Source organism: Struthio camelus, chromosome 2 (assembly GCF_040807025.1).
Source record: "Struthio camelus isolate bStrCam1 chromosome 2, bStrCam1.hap1, whole genome shotgun sequence".
Taxonomy (NCBI): domain Eukaryota; kingdom Metazoa; phylum Chordata; class Aves; order Struthioniformes; family Struthionidae; genus Struthio; species Struthio camelus.
This window is the reverse complement of record NC_090943.1, coordinates 55,352,848-55,370,979: the sequence shown is the minus strand read 5'-3', so window position 1 is coordinate 55,370,979 and position 18,132 is coordinate 55,352,848. Positions and strand designations below refer to the sequence as shown.

The window sequence follows — 18,132 nt, the reverse complement described above, 5'->3', positions numbered from 1 at the left end:
ATCTCTGAAGATGGATATACAATATTTTTAAAGTAACTTGTCATTTAAGAAATCCTGTCCAACAACAACTAGCTTTTCTTGGCCTCTGAGGACTCCAGGTCAGAGACATACATATGCCTCCTCATCCAGAGGAACTAGAGCAGTAGCTGTTTTTCTGCTGCCTGTCAGATGCACAGTACTGAAACCTGGCTCATCCCGTCACGTGCTAGTTGCAGCTCAGAGGCAGGAATAGCTCAGAACTACTCTTCCTGGCCTCCTTTTGTAATCAGCATGCAACGAGTCGTAAGGCCAGGTAAGACCAGGCAAGAGAGACTGGTAAGTAAGTATAGTGTGGTAGAGGACAAGTCTAACTTTTCTTCTGGCCTTCCTCCATCAGGTTACTCTGCAGCAGTTGATCTGTAGTGACTATTTCTTCCTGGGGTAGAGCTCTTCATACAGCAGTTATTTTGAGTAGTTTACTGGACATCAGCTGCTCTGTCTCTTACCCAGAAACAATCAATCACCAATGATCAGCTGCTGTAAAGCATCAGAGAACTGATGATGCTAATTGTAGACAGATTTTTAGTCCCATGTCAATCATGCAGCAGTTAGACCACCACAGCCAAAAAGCTGAACTCTGTGGCTACTGTGTTGGTCACCTCTATGTATTTAATTGCACTTTAAAAATTCTAATTTAGCTAAACCCTTTAATTTATAGAGTATCGCTTGAATGTTTAAAACAATGAGGCATTTTTTTAGTAGAAATGGACATATGCTTAAGGTTGACACAGGTCAAACAGGACAACACCCAAGTTTAAACAGTAGAAGTAACTATATTCTTATTGTTCAGTGGTGTCACAAAAGAAGACAAAATTTCACTGGCTTGCTCACAGACAATAAATACAAAAAGTTGTGGGTTTTTTTAATAATTTCCATATAAACTTATGTAAAGCTTGTGTAGTAATAGAAGCAAATGTGGCTTTTGCTTTTATGTATGCCAACCTTTAAAAAAAGAATTAATGTGCTTAATTTATTATTGTTTTAATTTTCAGTATTTCTTTTTTTAAAGGGGGTATGGCAAGGGCCAGACTTGGATGCTGAAGATGCCTGAAGTATCTGAACATAGAATGGCAGACTTCCTGAGTTGGTTTTGCCCTCAAGAAAGATTCCTGCTCTACTTACTTGTTCTTTCTTGTTTCCCCACTCATAAGCTGTAGCTCCTTCTTATATCAAGAACCATTTGTCGTCTCTGTAGTTTGGATCGCTGAAACAATCCAAGTTTATTGGAGCTTTTGTTTTTAAGTAAGAGTTTGTGGTATTATACCCTGATTTCAAACAGAGTGAATACCACTGAAATATATTCTTAACCTGGTCCTTTAAGGCTCTCCCTCTTTGATAGAAACTTACTAGTTATCAGTCAGTTATTTAGTGCAGTCAGTTATTTTCATCTGGATAGTATCTGCCCTTGCAACCAAAATCAGTCATGGAAAGTCTTCAATCTACTACTCTGCATGTTACTATGGAAAAATTGTGAAACAGAAGGGTAAGGAGGATATCTGGTACAGAGTGCTTTCAAATATGCCCTATATCACTTTCAAAGAGCAAATGCACTGAGAAACAAGAAATAAGGAACATCCAATGGTATCGTTAAATGGATCTAGTAGCCAGAAAGAGCCATAAAACAATGGGACATGGAGACGAAACAGTCCATCACACCGCAACCCATCATGCTGCCTCTTACCTTTAAAATGAGCGTAAGGTAGCTGAATTTCATCTTTTGAATTACTGGCTTATTTCTAAAGAAGGTTAAAGAAGCGTCTGTACTAGAAGACATCCTAACAGTTGAAAAATTAATCAATGTGGTAGTCTTCATATGTAACTTTAATTGCAAAATTATATTAGCACCACATTCTTTCATTAGAATTTAGGGCCTGGTAATGCATTGTGGATTAAACTTTGTCCTGGGGACTTTGTTTTCAAACTGGGTCCTGCAACTCCATCATTTAAGGGTCAGAGTTTATTTGATGTAGATACAGCATTCTTAGGCTTAGTGAATCTAAGCATTTTTTTTACAAGCAGATAAGAAGAGAATCAGCAGCAACTGCTTCAGTCCAGGCCTTGGGCTTAATGCAAATTCCATTCTCAACAGTGTTACATGGGAAGCTTCTAGGGAAACAAGTACTTGTTGCAAGTTCTTTCAGCGAACAAGTAGACGTATACAGGATATTTCATTGTAAAAAAGTATAAACGCAAATTTACAGTTTGGAAAAGATCCAAAGTGTAGCTGATCAAAATTATGTTATTGTGCACTTGTGTTATGTGAACTTTTGCACATCTGATAGCTAATTATGAATTTATAAAGATACTATAGTATCCACATAGTGTCAACGCTTAAAGCTCTGTATTGTTTTACTAGGCATTTTGTAGAAGGATTAGTTATGTGAACAACCTCGTCTGTAAACGTTCTCCAGTAAGAGTTAGTGTGCAACAGGAGAGAGAAGTGGGTCTTTCAGGTAGCTAAACTCCAACATTTATCCTCTGTTACCATAGCAGCATTAAAGGAAGCTGTGAATACCAGTCAAATTCAAAAATTCAAATTTTGTCAAGGGTTAGTTTTCTGTATCTATCTGAAGGAAAAATGGTAAGAAAAAGGAGGGGAGAGGGGAAACAGAAATGAAAATAAATCACTTTCCTGAACTGCAAATGATTCTCTGTGTCACATGTTACAAAATAGGAGTGATGAGTTACCTTCCATGAAAATGGTCTCACCTGATACAGATAATATCATGTATCCAGCAGTGATCTATAGCAGAGGCATAGGGAAAGCATAAGGACAGGACAAGCTGTCATGATTCTTACCCAGAATGTTTACCCAGCCTCCAGCAGCTTCTAGTGCAGAGATACTGTCTGTGTTTAAGATGTTTTTCATTACTTTTTTTGGAAGGTACCTCCTGTTAATGTCAGTTGATGACCCCTACTACTTACAATGGAAAAGATGGTGAACAGTCTTTCCCTATTAATCCATTCATTTTCTTTTCCTGACTGAAGAATTAGCGTATTCAATTGTTCCTTGTATGGAAGCTTTTTCTGTCCCTGCTCATTCTCACTGCCTTTCTCAGCACCTTTTGCTATCTTAGCCCTGTGAGGTAGGGAGACCGGAATTGTATTTGATGTTTAAATTGCTAAGTTGCAAGTGTATAATAGATTTATAAAGAGGGGTATCCAGAAATGATTTGTAAGAATAGTCACCGGTGAAATGCAAATACAAAGGCCAAGAAAAAAGGCCTTGTTTTCTTCCTGTCCTGAGTTGAGTGAATGTCAAAGCACAGACATGAGCCAATTCCCCTAACATACAATCAGAGGCAAAGGATGCCTGCCCTGAGCTGTATTCATTCACTCAAATACAGTTTTCAGAACTGGTTCTAGATGTTCATACACTCTGTCAGAATCTGACTAAGTTTTTGCCTGGAGTAATAGCTTAGAGGAGGAAATCATGTGAACTATTGAAAATTAAGGCTCTAGTTACTGCTACTGGTTAAGAGACTTCTATAGAGGATTTGAAATAGCGCATAAAGTGTCAAACTTCTATTGTCATAGTTGTTGCAGTGCCTTCTGAGTTTTATGATATATATACATATATATATGATTGTATATATAATTATAATTTATAGAGGTGTAACCACACTTTTGTGTTCAAGAAATATCTTTTGTTAATATGCAAGTCCATCAAAACCTCTTACCTGTATTCTGTTACCTAGACTTCAAGAGAGCAGTTCAGCAGTGTATTTAGCCTTCCTTCATTCTTATTTTCTTGGGAGATGCTAAAGGTATGATGATTTATAACCAGCAGAGATCTCTGCTTTTAAGGTGTTTTTTGTAAGCAAAAGAGGAAGGTGCTAAGGGACACACATGCTGCGATCTGTTTCATCTGAACAGTCAGCTTCATATGGAATTGCAACAGTCATGGCTTCCTGCAGATTGCAAATTGATGCTTAATCTCTTGTTTGCTTTAGATTTTTAGAATTGCAGAAACTGATAAGAAACTTCTTATTCTGAACTCGTTATTGACTCTCTTAGAGTAACCACCTTGAGAAATCATTGAAACAAAATATTTTATTTCGCCTCCGTGACCTTAATGTAAGTTAAGCGGTGAACAGGAACAATAATTAAAACCTGTGCTTCGTCCTAATGAAACTGATGATACCTATGTTTAAAAGATGCACGATTATCTTTCCAAATTAAAATCCTTATTTATGTAGCCTTATTTTTTTAATGAATTGCAATGGTTTTACTGAGATACCATTTTTTCAGTGATAGTGATTAAGTCATGTTAAACACAACGAGAACAAACACATCCGTAGTTTAGCTGTTCTTCATGCATTTGAATGTTCGTTTGACAGCAACAGAATAGCTTTCTATAGTTCAGTTCAGTCATCCCCTTTAAACTGAAAGGGAAAACTATAAATGGTCATTCATTTTCTCTTGTAGGGTAGAGATTGATCTCTGATAAGATCTAAATAAAAAAAATTATATTGAATAGAGTTGCTAAATATATATTGTGATACAGTGTTTACCTCCTATAGTCTGTTTTGTGTATGAATTTATTTTTGCGTTTTTAAAATGCGATAGTTCAGTAGCCAAAACGCATTGTCTGGTAAAATGGCTACTGATTTAACATTTTGCTGACCTTCTCCGTCTTACCATTTGCCTTCTTTAGATTTACTGAGATTTAATGGACTCGGTCTTTAACATGTTCAAATCTTTATTCTTCTGAAGGCAACGCTCTTGCTCTCGTTTGGTATGTTCTTTGGGAGTCCAAAATAAAATCCCTTTCTTAGCATTCTTTTATAACAAGTGCTGTTCAAGCTCTTCCTGCTTAAACAGTATCTTCTATCTGTATTCCTCATGAGCTACTGCTATAATACAGACACACATTTGTGTATGTGTATTCTGTGTTGCATCATATCAGCCATGAACGTGGCTAGCATTTTTTACGCCAAACCTCTACAGGAAACATAAGTCAGTTCCAAAATTCCTGCAAAATATCCTTCGAAAACTTCGTTTACCCCAGTTTCATTTAACTTGAGGCTTATGTTATTTTTCTTGTGATTGTGCCTTTCAAACATAGAAAGATATTGCTGGAACCAAACCAGTACGCTGCTCATCATCTGAGTTCACTAAGACGTGAATAAAGATCGTATTTAAACTTTTTTACCTTGGTTCCTTTTTTCTGCTTGATTTTGGTACTTGAGTGCTAAGGTTCAGTTAGCATTCTTTGTTTTGTGGAAACTATTTCAAGTAGCTTTTTTTGAAAAGTATACGCTAAGCAAACTTACTATAAAATTAGGAAAAAAACTCTTAATGGTTAAAAGCAATCCTTGCAATAGAACAACATGCTATTGCTCAAGTAATGTTGCTAAATGTACATGGATATATTCAAAGTTGTTCAGCTGTAATAGGCTCATTAGGCAAGACTGAAAGGTAATAAGCTTATGAAAGTTCATATTTACAGTGTATACAGGATTCAGTCATCTCTTTATAGGAAATATGATTTTTAATGAATGGAATCACTCTTAAATGTGACCACTTTCTTGGTCTTTAAAACTTGGTGGCAGTTCAGTTGAAGTATTTAATGTTTTACTAAAAAACAGTTCAGCTGACTTGCTTACATAACTTATCTGTGCTCTGTCCTTTTCTTTCCCCAAAGGAATAGGTGAAACTTAGAGCAAAGGCTCATAAGGACTAGTAGAATCAGTTTTAATTTGCTTTAGACTAACAACTTTCAGTACTTCATGATCTTTGAGAGCATCCTGAATCTCTCTATAAACCACATTCACCTAACACACCACTATAACAGATGGAACCTTTTCCTAGTCTTACAGGACAGACAAATCATCTAATGTTTTAAGTGGGTTTCTTTGCTGCCTAGAATATTCTGCGCTGGAGATATGTATTCCCTTGGCCCTCAGCCAAAGAGAGAAGGTTAAAATAGAAGCTCTCTGTTGAAATAACTATCCCTCTTTAGTCTGTGGTGCCTAAAATATTTTTAAATGACCTTCAATATTGTAAGAGTAGAAATTATTCAGAGGTGATGCTGGACTTAATCTCTCTGTAAAAGCAAACAACAGTTTTAATTCACCTCTTAACAGAAGTAAAAACCAAATCCTGATCTGACTCAAGGCAGCAGGAGCAGAACACGGTCAGCAGGAGCCGCTGTTCTCTGTTGTTGGTCAGTTAAGCAAAGCGCTTCAGCTAAAGTTTTCTATGAGTTGTAAAGGCAGTCCTTTGTTTTTTTAGGTGAGGAGTTTCATAGACTGCATTTCCGTAAAGTGAAAATACATTGTTTTTAGGGACACAGTAAATGTTTTTCTAAGAACTAGATGTTGGCTGTCTTAATGTTTACAAAAATTTTGCTAGTGTCATTTTCTAGCTCTTTAATTAATACCATATTAGTACATTTTAAATTTTAATTAGTTTGGTATACTAAAATTAATCTGTAAAAGTTAGTTAATTTCTATAACCCTTTCCTTCAATGTTAAATCATAGGCAAGTTTAAGAAATGACTGAAAAATGGGAGGGGGTGGGAGTTCAACTTTAATAAAGAGCAAGCTAAATTTCCTTTAAGTTGTTGATGGCATTAGAATTAATTTTCTTACAGAACTATGTCTGAGAAGCACCAGAATATCAACAGCCCAGCTCTACCATCCACCATGTCCCAGTCTCACGAGGTTTCACAAGACTCATTTATGTCCATAGCGCTGTCACCTTTGAAGTATATAAACGCTCAAAGACAGCTACTTTGTGTATTGAATGTGTAAAGTGATGCCATTACCTGAATTACATTATTCATCTGGCAGGCATACTTTTCTTCAGTGTTCATGAGTCTCTCTCAAAGTAGAAATACTGCTCTGTTATAAGCTGCAGCTTTTTGTTGTGCAAATAATTCAAATTTATTCAATTTATTATATTGTAGCTTTACGTTATTATGAAATTACTATAATCTTGAAAGCATGTTAACTGTATGTACAAATAAATACTATGAAAGGTAGCATTACCTATATGTTGCATGTTAAAACAGTGGGCTTTATCAAGTAGTGCTACGTCAAGTAGATGTATTAGGAGCCATAAATCCTGGCAAATACCAATGCCAAGTAAGTTTTATGTCGTCTTTGCAGGGGTTGTGTTACACTTTTAATATAGCTTTCAAACTGTTTTGCTGCCCAAGAATACAGCAGACCTTAACATGTATATTTTGGGGGTCTTGTTCAATTTTAGCAGAGGCGTGTCAATGAAAGTTGCATGTTTCGTATCAGCTGAAGTATTCATTAGGTCTTTCATTAGGTCAAAACACGCAGAGCGTAACTGAAGAAATGAGAGTATTCTGTGCAGGTCAACAGTCTGAAGATTCCTGACAGAATACATACTGGGTTATGGCTGGTATGTGGACAAAATATATATCTGGATCCACTGTACCGTTCACAAAAAGGTCTATCGGTCTTTTTAAAAAGTAGAAAAATAGTACATCCTCCTTGAAAGCAATTGTCTTAGCTAATGAATTTCTAAAATCATGGTAATAGTTTTTATAGGTTTGGGGGTTTTGCATGTGCCACGCTACTAACCTGCCCTTGCTCTAATTCTGACAGTTGCACCAGGCACGTTCATGGCCACATATGAATTGGCTTGATGTTTGTGGTTGTTTCTGACAACCTGAGATAGCGATCACCATAAACTTAAGGTTAAACAGGAATTATTATCTTTGGTCTGACAATATGCAAATGACAAACTTTTGAAAGCTTGTTGAGGCCCCTTGTTTCTCAGAAATCCTGACAAACAAGCCTCCTTGATTTCCTGTTCCAGCATTGCATAGATAATTAAAGTCAAAGCAAGGACTCATTAAGTAATTAATTTGCTGCTTCTACACAAATAAATCTGTGCTCCCTTCTAAATGTTAATACGGCCAGTGTCCATGAGCTGTAAGAACTTTGTGGCACTCTGCAACAGGAAATCCTAAAATATTTTGAAATATTTTGTAAGGAAAAGGTTAAAATGTAACAAAGTAGTAAGCTTCTGCTTTGAAAAACAAGGGCCTTCTCCGTTAGAGCAGTCCAAATTTGCCTGCTGCATCCATGAAAGCTGTTCATTCAGTGAAGGTCAAAGGTTTTGTTGTTGATGCACCAGCTGATCATTTGTACGCCTGTCAGGCTGTATTGCTGAGCATAACAAACTGCTGTGCTGTGCTAATGTGCGTCACAGGATCCTGGGGTTTTGCACAGGGATTAGTCAGGCTGTATTTGGAAACGCCCTCGAGTGCACCTTGTACTGCTATATTAGTGTTTCCCAAGCAGGAGGAATTTTCTTTTGCTTCTGCAGCTGCTCCTGCAAAACCCTCTGGTAAGTGTGCACAGCTTCTGTCAACAGGACCGACTCTTTTCTTCTGGTTGCATTTTTAAACTAGGGCTACCAGCTAAGTCATTACTTACAGTTGTTTATTCTGAAAAAAATACATTTTAAAGTATAAATTTGATAGCATAGAATTTACTACAGCATTAAAGGAATAAATACATTTACTAGTTTGTATTGAATAGGTTAATTTAATTTACACTTTCATCTACTTTTATATATGTATCAATTAGAGTAGTCTTAAATGTGGGTACTTTCAGAGTGTTCTAGCTGTGTTTGCTTTCATTTCTATGCAGCAGGAATAGTAAAGAGCAAATAATATAGCAGACCAATTCTTAAAAGGATTTGGTTGGTTTTTGTTGGCAGCCTGTATGCAAGCCCTGCGTCTCTGGACTCTGCTTGCCACCTGTGCTGTTGCAGTAGGACAAAATCAAGGACAGAAGAATCAGGAGTGCCCTAAGCTCAACGCACAGGTACTCTCCTTTAAAAGCACAAGAGAAAACGCTCTTGCTGTGTTTTCTGTGAACGTACTCTCTCCAGATTATTTAATATTTGTTTTTTTTTTTTTTCAAACTAAACATCAATCCAGCACATTTGCTGTAAAAAATGTAAATTATTAAAAACTGAAATAAGAAAAACAGGAAAAAATATTTTGAGTATGCATCCCAGTACTTACTACTACATTTTTTTGGAGTGGCATAGGCTTAAATAGTGAAGGCCCTTCCATTTATTTCACATAACCAGTGTTGGGTCTCTAGTTTAGCAGGATGCTGTCAAGCAAATGTGATGATTTTCAGTGCTCTGTCGTTACATTTCCACAATACCATTTGCCTATTACTTTTAGATAAGTAATCTCAAGGCTATTTCTGATAAAACCACTGAAAGAGTAACTTGGTAATTACTAGTTGCTGAAGAATGTTTTGTCATATTTGAGTTTATATTATATGAAAATAAACTGCATTATATTCTTGCTTTTGGTAATAAACATGAAAAATGCCTGTCCTGAGCTCAGGTTCTGCTAGCAGAGTGCATGATCAGTAGCTCAGTTCTCCTGACTAGTGGCACGTAATGGAGTAACTACTGATGTGACTACACTCAAGTCCAGTAGCTTTTGATGTCCTCGTCCAAAAGATAAGCCTACTATCAGTTGGGGATTCTGAGAGAAACCTCTGTTGCATTTATGGACCAAAAGTCAAATTTGTGTCTGAATTAAAGCCAAGACACTTAAGGCTTTACATGTATGTATATAGCTGGAAGAAGAAATACACACACACTTGCATCCTGTGAATTTTGTTGTGGCCTCAGCGTGGCTTTTTGCAACTCATACACTGCAAATAGCATAAGTTACATTATGCTTGCAGGCTTTTTAAAAGTTTGCCAGTGAGCTTTGTTTTGTAGACTAAGCAGATCTAAATAACATTCTGTAATACCATCACAAAGGGAAGAAGGGGAAGGGAAAAGAAGATATAAATACAATTCAAGCAGCATGTCCCTTTTCTTTATAATTTCACCAAACTTGCTTTCTGCCACCAGGAACACTGACATCGACTTTTCTTTAGCTTGCCACAGTATCAGATTTCACCGCTATCTCCGATGCCATGCCCCACCTTTTTTGGTACGGTTCATAAGTGAGTATGATAGCTAGTCTCAGAGCTTGGAATGGGGCATTTGCAGTTCCCACAATAAATGTAGTTTCTTGGCTTTTACTTTTTTTTACATGGAAGCTGTCACCACAAAATAGAAATAAAATTTACAGATAACTGAACTGTTATCCATGTTATCACTTTGATTTGCATTTTACTTGCTCAGAAATAACATAAATAGTTCCCTGTCCTTGCCATGCCACCCTCATGTGTCCACTACATCAAAAGTTGTTAATAGGAACCTTTGGAACCTAGTCTAGTCTAAGGCGGGCTTGCCAACAAAGTTTAAAGAAGAAATCACATGATAATTGACATCCTCAGACTGTCAGTATTCACATACTTTAAAATATAGTATCATGGCTAATTTTTATGCACTGTCTCATCATTTTTATGACTTATTTTCTGAGGATTTGTGAAATATCTTTAATATGTTTGTAAGTGTGAGGAGAACATTCCTTTTTATTACTATTATTAAGAATTTAGACATACGATACTAATGCCTAACAAAGTACTCTCTCAATCAGTGAGAATTACAGAGAAGTTCCCTTAAAACTTCATCAATCAGTGATACAGGGTGTTTTATTAACAGTGCTTTTAAAGACTAATCTCCATATGAGATTAGTCTTTGTAAAATAAGAAAACTGTATATGCCAAGTATACAAGGTTATCAGTACAAAATTTGCCCCCATTTGCTCCAGTTTTTTTGTTCAAAGGATTTATAAAATGCTATGTTTCAGCACTACCTAGCAGTCTCATGATGATAACCTCTTACATTTTTAGTTATTGCTAGTAATGTTTCAGGCTATGTGTCTAGATTTGATTTTGAAACGAGCCGTATCTCCATGTGGTTAAGATGGCAGGTCATTTATCATCTCGTCCTTCCCTACTTAAAATTACAGTTAGTGAAAACAACAACAAGGCCCCACGGTCCTCCTTCACCTGAACTTTCTTTTTATTAGTCAGTGGCCTAACGGACATTTAAATTTTAATCATAGGGACTTTAGATGTTCTTTTACTGGGTGGGAGGACAGAAGCATCTCCTTTAGCTCTTAGAAGATCAAAAAGGTCAATATAATCATAACTCCAGGACAAGAAATTATACCTTGTGCCTTAATACCAATCCGTTACTAATTCCCTAGGATACTGCAATGGAAGTACTTTCCCACTGTGGAGACTCAATTCTTTTACAATTCTCGTAGGTACCTGCCTTTTATTTTAGCGATTATCACCAACTTTTTGTTTACTACTCTGGCAGATACAGCATACCCTTCTGCTAGAAAGTGACTAGTTTTGTGACTTTCAGCAGCTGTATACTTTTGCTGGCTAAGTTTAACTAACGTCTTAAAACAACGATAATTAATTAATACATCAACCATTAATATTAGAAGATCTTTGTGGGAAGATTTTCCACTTCTGAGTTACGAAATAGATGTATAATTCACTTAACTGGACGGTCTGTCACAAAAGACACTTGAAATTGTTAAACTGAGGAGGAGAGGAAAGGGTGACCCAAACTCCCAAAAAATGTACTTTAAAATCACTGTGTCATGCTTTGAGGATTTCCTGCATTTTTAATAATTTGAGTATAAAATGCACACAGTTAATAGTGCTTTGCAATAAATTGAATCAGTTCACCTGTAAACCAGACTTAACAATTCTGAGGAATTTGTACAAGAGTCTAAATCCTTATCAGTTCTTACCCTTACCTATAGTCCCAAACAGGATCACATATGTAAAAATAAACATTCCTAAATTTAAATATGTCAGGAATAAAACACGACCACTCTTAAAATAGTAACCGGTACAGAATAACTAAGAGTTTTAATCTCAAGGAGTAGCAAAATAACATGGGCAACAAAACTTGTTTTACATCTCTTGAATCAACGCCCAAGATTTCCTGTAAAAATCTGTCTATATAAAATACATGTGTATATATATATGTTATATTTTAATATACACACTATATCCATAGATGTCATTTCTTTGTCTCAGAGAGTAATCATATAAAATTTAAGTAAGTCTTAAAACAAATGAATAAAGGTTTAGTGGTAAGATACCACATTACATGCATGGTTTCTGTTTTCACCTTTTTAGAAACATTGGTAATTTCACACGTCTTTCCATTAAACTTGCTGTTGATGCCAGGGACTGTAGTGGAACTGTGCTTTGGCTCTTAAGCATGTTATATATCTGGTGTTTTTTCTTGTTTTTTTCCCTTATACACACACACACACACTTTTCATCATGATATTTAGATATGCACTGTCTCAAATAATAGAAAAAAAACTGTATATAAGCAGCACTCAAATAAAACCTAAAAGCAGCCTTGTTCACGCTCTTGCAATCCAGCTGAATATAGGAAACTGTTTTGAAACTGAAATTCAAAAAGGTCTTTACAGAAAGTAATTTTCCTCTTTATTTAACCCCGTTCCATAGATGCATTTCTCATATTCAAAATAGACTTGTTTTCAGAACTAACCTTGTTGTAAATGACCCATTCTGTGGTTTGTAGGACTGAGGGATTTCCAAACCTGCGTGAACCCATTACAGTCCATTCATCAAGGTATGATTATAACATTGTGAACTACAAAAACATTTCCTACATCCTTAGTCCAGTCATCTCCTATCACAAACAAACAACCCTATCTTTATATCCTTTTCTTAAATCAATCAAGCTCAACCTGAAAAATAATTCTTTTCATTTTTGACCTCCTTGCTTTTCTTTAAAGGCTCCTCAAAAATCTGAGAGACTAGAAACCTGAATATATTTATGGCCAATGTGTACGTTAACCAGAAATGACCTTTGGGAGTTGTAATCTTGATATCTACTTCAAAAAGATAACTGTCTCAATGAGCTATTGAAGTAACATACAAGCGTCCTTGATAAGAAAGCAAAACTCTTCTCAGACCTTTATACAATGGCAGAACAAATAAGAGCACTTAAGTGTTTGCTTGATATACTTTCAGATATTACAAGGAAGCACAAATTCCTTTTCCTGGGCTCATATAATTTTAGTCCTGTATGTAGCAGCTCTGTGGTCCTAAAAATTCTTATCTTTGCTAGGTGCTGTGGAGTTTTTGGCTGGTTGTTCCTCCAGTTGCGTTCTTTCCAGTCAGCTGGTACATCAGAAATTTGGGGCCTTTTGTACACATGGATTTGACTCCTAGAGCTTTCCTGAACGCTTAATAGAAACACAGAGCTTGTCAAATTACTTGCACTTTTCTTATTAGCGTTATTTCATCCTTCTTTGTTCTTTCATCTGTCTTAGCAGTTCTCTTCAACTTTAATCTGCTTGTCTGTTTCAACTATGAAGAATGGCAAGTATGCAACAAAAAACAGCAGTTAGACTAGGCAGGAGCGTAGAACATCGGAAAAGATTGTTTGCCAGAAAATTGGTGATTGCTTGTGGTGCTTGCTGGAGGTGACACTCAGTTTCACGTATTCGTAATAACGATAAAGCCTAAATAAAATAATTGCTACATAATGTTCAATTGTAAATATGAATACGAGGAAATAGAGATGGTGACACTCACCTATTTTGACTAATCATGTTTGTCTGAGGCTTTGAGTTTATCACATGCCATATCCATGACAAAGACTTGTTTTTGCCTGTGAAACTGTTTGTGGGATTGAGATTTTCTGGGTTATGCTCACTGCAGAAGACTTTTTCCTCTAGATTAAAATACTCTTACATCACTTCAGTCTTTGTGTGAAAATGAAATTGTATTAGGAGTAAATTAACCAGCAAAACTGATCTTTAGTAGGAGTACAGTATTTCAGTTTCCAACCTCAAAGCAGGAAGCTTTTATCATACTCAGTCTTAAGCAATGTCTTGTATACCATCATCTACTGAAGTGTTTACCAAGGGTGTTCTTCCTCAAGTTGTTTCAAAAACCTACAAAAATCTGAAGTAAAGCAGCAGCAAACAATCCAGCTGTCCCCGTACTGTCTCTCCCTCTGAGCTCTCCATCCCCCCTAACAGCTGTTCTGTTTAAATCAGTTCTATTATGAAGTCTGTTGCTTAGTATCTAAGGAAACAAAATGATGTTTGAACTACTTCTTACAAAAGGACACATTTACATTTCCCTTTGTTTAATTTTTGCATTCTAACTCTAAAAATATATAAACAGTTTACCTCCTCAAAGCCAAAAGGAATTAGATTAGTCAATTTACAGTGAAAAAATTACAAAACGGAGTCAAATTGCTTTATCTTTCAATATAGAGAAACAGTGCTGCATACTTACCAAAGGGCTGTTATCTGCCTATTCCAGTTTTGTCTACCAACACTGTATAAAATGCAGGAGAACTACTGTAAAACACCTTGGAAAGAGTTGCAGATTTGTAATGTTTTTGTTTCACGCAGCTAGATGACTTGACATACGTCTCTTGGTATTTGTGGATAAATATAAATGCTTCGCAGATGTAGTACTCAAAGGTGAGGAAATTCCTTCATGGGCATTTTCATGAAGGTTTTGTTATGAACATTAACTGTCTCAGAGATTTCAAATCTGGTATATAGCTAGCATTTGGAAGCCAGTCTAAGTATACATTTTCTGAATTTTCTGTGCCAACAAAAGTAACAAGGAACTGCAGCTACGTAAAAAATAACTACATTAGTTTAGAAGGTACCACTTTTTACAGAAAATGTCTTTGCCATAAGGTTTTCCTCAGGTCTACAGAAAACAGGGTAAGTGTAATTCTTCCAAATTAAGTGATTCTAGCTATGCGAGCAAATGAGAGAGCCAGTAAAGGAAAGTACACGTATAAGGAAGTAGATAAAAAGGAAACAATGCTTATCAATGTTCATCAAGAATAATTCATGTAAAACAAATCCAGTTTCTTTCTTTATCAGGCTTATAAAGCAAAGTAGTAGTAAATACCATGTCATGACTTCAGAATTTTTGGCAAGATATTATGGTATATATCCATATTCCACCCATATCTTTAGATGGGTGGAAAACCTTGGGACATTATCAAAGGTTCCTGATCAGGCTTTTAGAAGGATCTCTCTTGTCTGTTCTCATTAGCATCTTTGACAACACCAGCCAGAAAGTGGCTGTGAGTATACTGGAGGATTAGAATTACTTGTTGTATTTGACAAATAGGAGCATTGGTCTGGAAGAGCACGTATATTGTAGTGAGACTAAATGCAGAATTTAACACTTTTTGCAACTACTTATTTCTACCCAACAGTAATTTTGAGAAAAATACTTGCAAATTACCAACTGAATTTGAATCAATAGCACCATATAAAGAAAATGTATTCAAATGTATATGCAAAAACACTATCTGAAAGACAAAGGCCAAAGTTAGCCTGTCTGCTGCAGCCTTTTTAGTGCTGAGCAGCACAGAAAGGTTATATCCAGTTACAGATCCTGTGTTTCAAGAACGGTGTAGATCAAATGGAGGGGCCAGGATAACATGAAGAATGATCAGCGGTTTAGGAAAATGTACCATGTAGAAGAGGGTTGAAGCAACTGGAGTTCTTTAGCTGAGCAAAAAAGAAAAACATCCAAGGTAGCATATGTGAAGGCAGCATGTACTTTTCTCCATGTACATTTCAGCTGAACGAGCTACAGTTGCAGTAAGGAAACGTTAGGTTAAAGAAGGGGAAGCGGGGAAAGGTTAGCAAATAAGCAAACTTTTCTCGACGTAAAGATAATTGAGTACTGAATAGGTTGCTGGGGAAAGTGAGGAATGCATTGAGTGGAGGTTTTGAAGAACAGATTAGACAAGCATCTGTGGAGAATGATGTAGCTGGAGTAGTTTCTACCTGAGGACAAAGAATGGACTAGAAAATATACTTAAAGATCCCTCCCACTGCTTTTTCCCTGACAGATGAGTGTCTTTTCTAGTACAAATGCATGTATCTGCAGGACTGCTTTTAAGAGACTAACATGGGGATTTTTTTTTTTTTTAAATGACAACCTGATTGCAATTTGACTGCAAGTTGGTTGTTATTAACAAAAAAACAGGTGTAGTAGCATCAAGGACAGGAAGAAAGAATAGTGCTGTATGACATAATAACTAATTGGTCACATAAGAACTCTGATAGTTCTGGAAGTGTGTCTGGAAATAAAAGGATTTGGGGTTTTTTGTTGTTGTTTTGTTTCTGTTTTTTTTCAAACTTACAAAAAAACTAAACATTACATACCAGGTATAAGAAAAGGAAAGCTGAGTGACCAGAACATGGAAAATGTAATTCCTAGCATTTCTTTATCTCCTACATTCTATACACAGATAATAAAATTTACTACTTGTAAATGCCCATGTAAACAACTTACAGATGTCTGAAGACTTTGCTTTAGGAACATCCATACGTGGGTATAAAGGAAGTAAATACATACTATATTTGGAAATTTCTGTCAGTAAATGCTCCCTTTACTGCTTCTGCAAGGTTGAAGAGAAAATTTTAGATTAAGCAAAACTTGCTTTAGAAAAAAAAAAAATTAAGCATCTAGCTTGATGTTCAGGAAATATTCTTCATTCAAGAGGAATATTTGGTGGGATAGCATATGTTACTTGGACGGTTTGCAGCAAAACAGATAATTGGAAACGATTGATGGACTGTCTGGGGAGCAGGAATTTCTGTATACTGAAGTGCAGCGTGTTGTCAACAGACACACTGTGCAGCGCTCTCAGCAAAACAACAGGGCTCTAAAACCAGCCTGTCGTCTTTATCTGTGTTGAGACTAAGTGCTTATTAAATGCACGCAGAACTAGTTTTAAGGTGCACCATCTCCCAATGACTTACTGCAACTACAAGGTGACCTTGTATGTCCCATTTCTCTACATTTCTCTTATTTCCTGAAAATATGATTATCTTTTCTTTGAGTATCAACTTATTAAGTTGATAGTAGAGAAGGGAATGAAAACACATGTGGAAAGCAAACAAAACTGTATGTGCTGATGAGTTAGTACATCTAGAATTCTCTATTTCTTCTCACTCTTAACCTCTCTTCCTGTCCTGATTTAAAAAGCTGAGCATATCCTGATGTCATGTGAAACTGTTTCTATGTGCAGAGTTCCAGTCTGATGGATAGTAGGTATTACCTAGTAAGTTTTCTCTGTAAATATGTTTTTGTTCTTACTCTATAGATGCCAGAATTTCAGAAGAAGACTGTGCATATCAAGGACCCAGGAAGAGTAGAAGAGATTATTTGTGGCCTCATCAAAGGAGGAGCTGCCAAACTTCAGGTAAAAATAGTAAAAGGAATAACCAGATCAGAATGAAAACAATCATAGCATTTTAGCTCCAGGTCAGCAATTTTAAGAATATATGTAAGAGAAGTCAACCTCAGGTAATCTCCAAAATTTGTATCTGTCAAGTCTCAGTAAGCCTTGTTCATTCAAGTGTAATTCAGCCGGTCTGTAATTAAGCAAATGACAGAAACATAGGATTTGTAATTTCAGGAAATATTCTGGCCAAAGGAACTAAAAAAAAAAACAATTTTCTTAAGAAAATGTTATTCTGATAGGACAGTCTGGCTTACATCACTATAGTTCAGTAAAGTAGGGAGATATCTATGATGGATTTGCTACTCAGCTGCAGCTATTGTTGATCATTCAGAATTTCTAGCCATTCTTTATTTTGTCCCTTCATGTTGTAAGACAGTTTTGCTTTTTCTTTTCTTAAATAGATTATTACAGATTTTGATATGACATTAAGTAGATTTTCCTACAATGGAAAAAGATGTCCAACTTGTCATAGTGAGTACTTTTTTTTTTTTTTATATGAATTGTTTTGTTCAATCCTTTCAGTTTTTCAGATTTTAATTTTCTATCCCACTTATCCCCCAATATATGAGATTTGATATTGACTTGTTAGCTAAACTGTACATCCTAATGAAGAAGGTTCAGAGTGTCTGTATGTAATTCTAGGTATATATATTTTAATTAAATTCAGATAAGTTGTCATATACAATTACAAACTAAGTTTTGAACTGTAAGATGTGGGTGGTTATATATGGTTGACTTATTCTTCTGAAGAGCCCATAATAGTCCTGACACTAAGAATCAGAGAGTAAGCTCCTTGGAGTTCTTGACACTTCAATTGTTTTAAAAGGCCACAAGATAAAAAGAACCAATTTACTAATGAAGTGGGAATAC

The 18,132-nt window shown here is 36.0% G+C and overlaps 1 protein-coding gene across 4 annotated transcripts in view; it reads left to right on the top strand.

The window, feature by feature from the left end:
* NT5C3A (5'-nucleotidase, cytosolic IIIA) overlaps positions 1–18,132 on the top strand; it is a 30,082-nt gene that overhangs the window by 7,171 nt on the left and 4,779 nt on the right. The window contains exons 1-4 of one of the 4 annotated variants that reach the window (XM_009679694.2): positions 8,091–8,370; positions 8,746–8,852; positions 17,122–17,220; positions 17,664–17,733. In XM_009679694.2, the coding sequence (XP_009677989.2) occupies positions 8,106–8,370; positions 8,746–8,852; positions 17,122–17,220; positions 17,664–17,733 (541 nt within the window). In that variant the 5' untranslated portion in view covers positions 8,091–8,105. Of the gene's footprint in view, positions 1–8,090; positions 8,371–8,745; positions 8,853–12,534; positions 12,586–17,121; positions 17,221–17,663; positions 17,734–18,132 lie in introns of those variants that run through there. The other 3 variants (XM_009679695.2, XM_068935861.1, XM_068935859.1) reach the window with 3 other exon arrangements.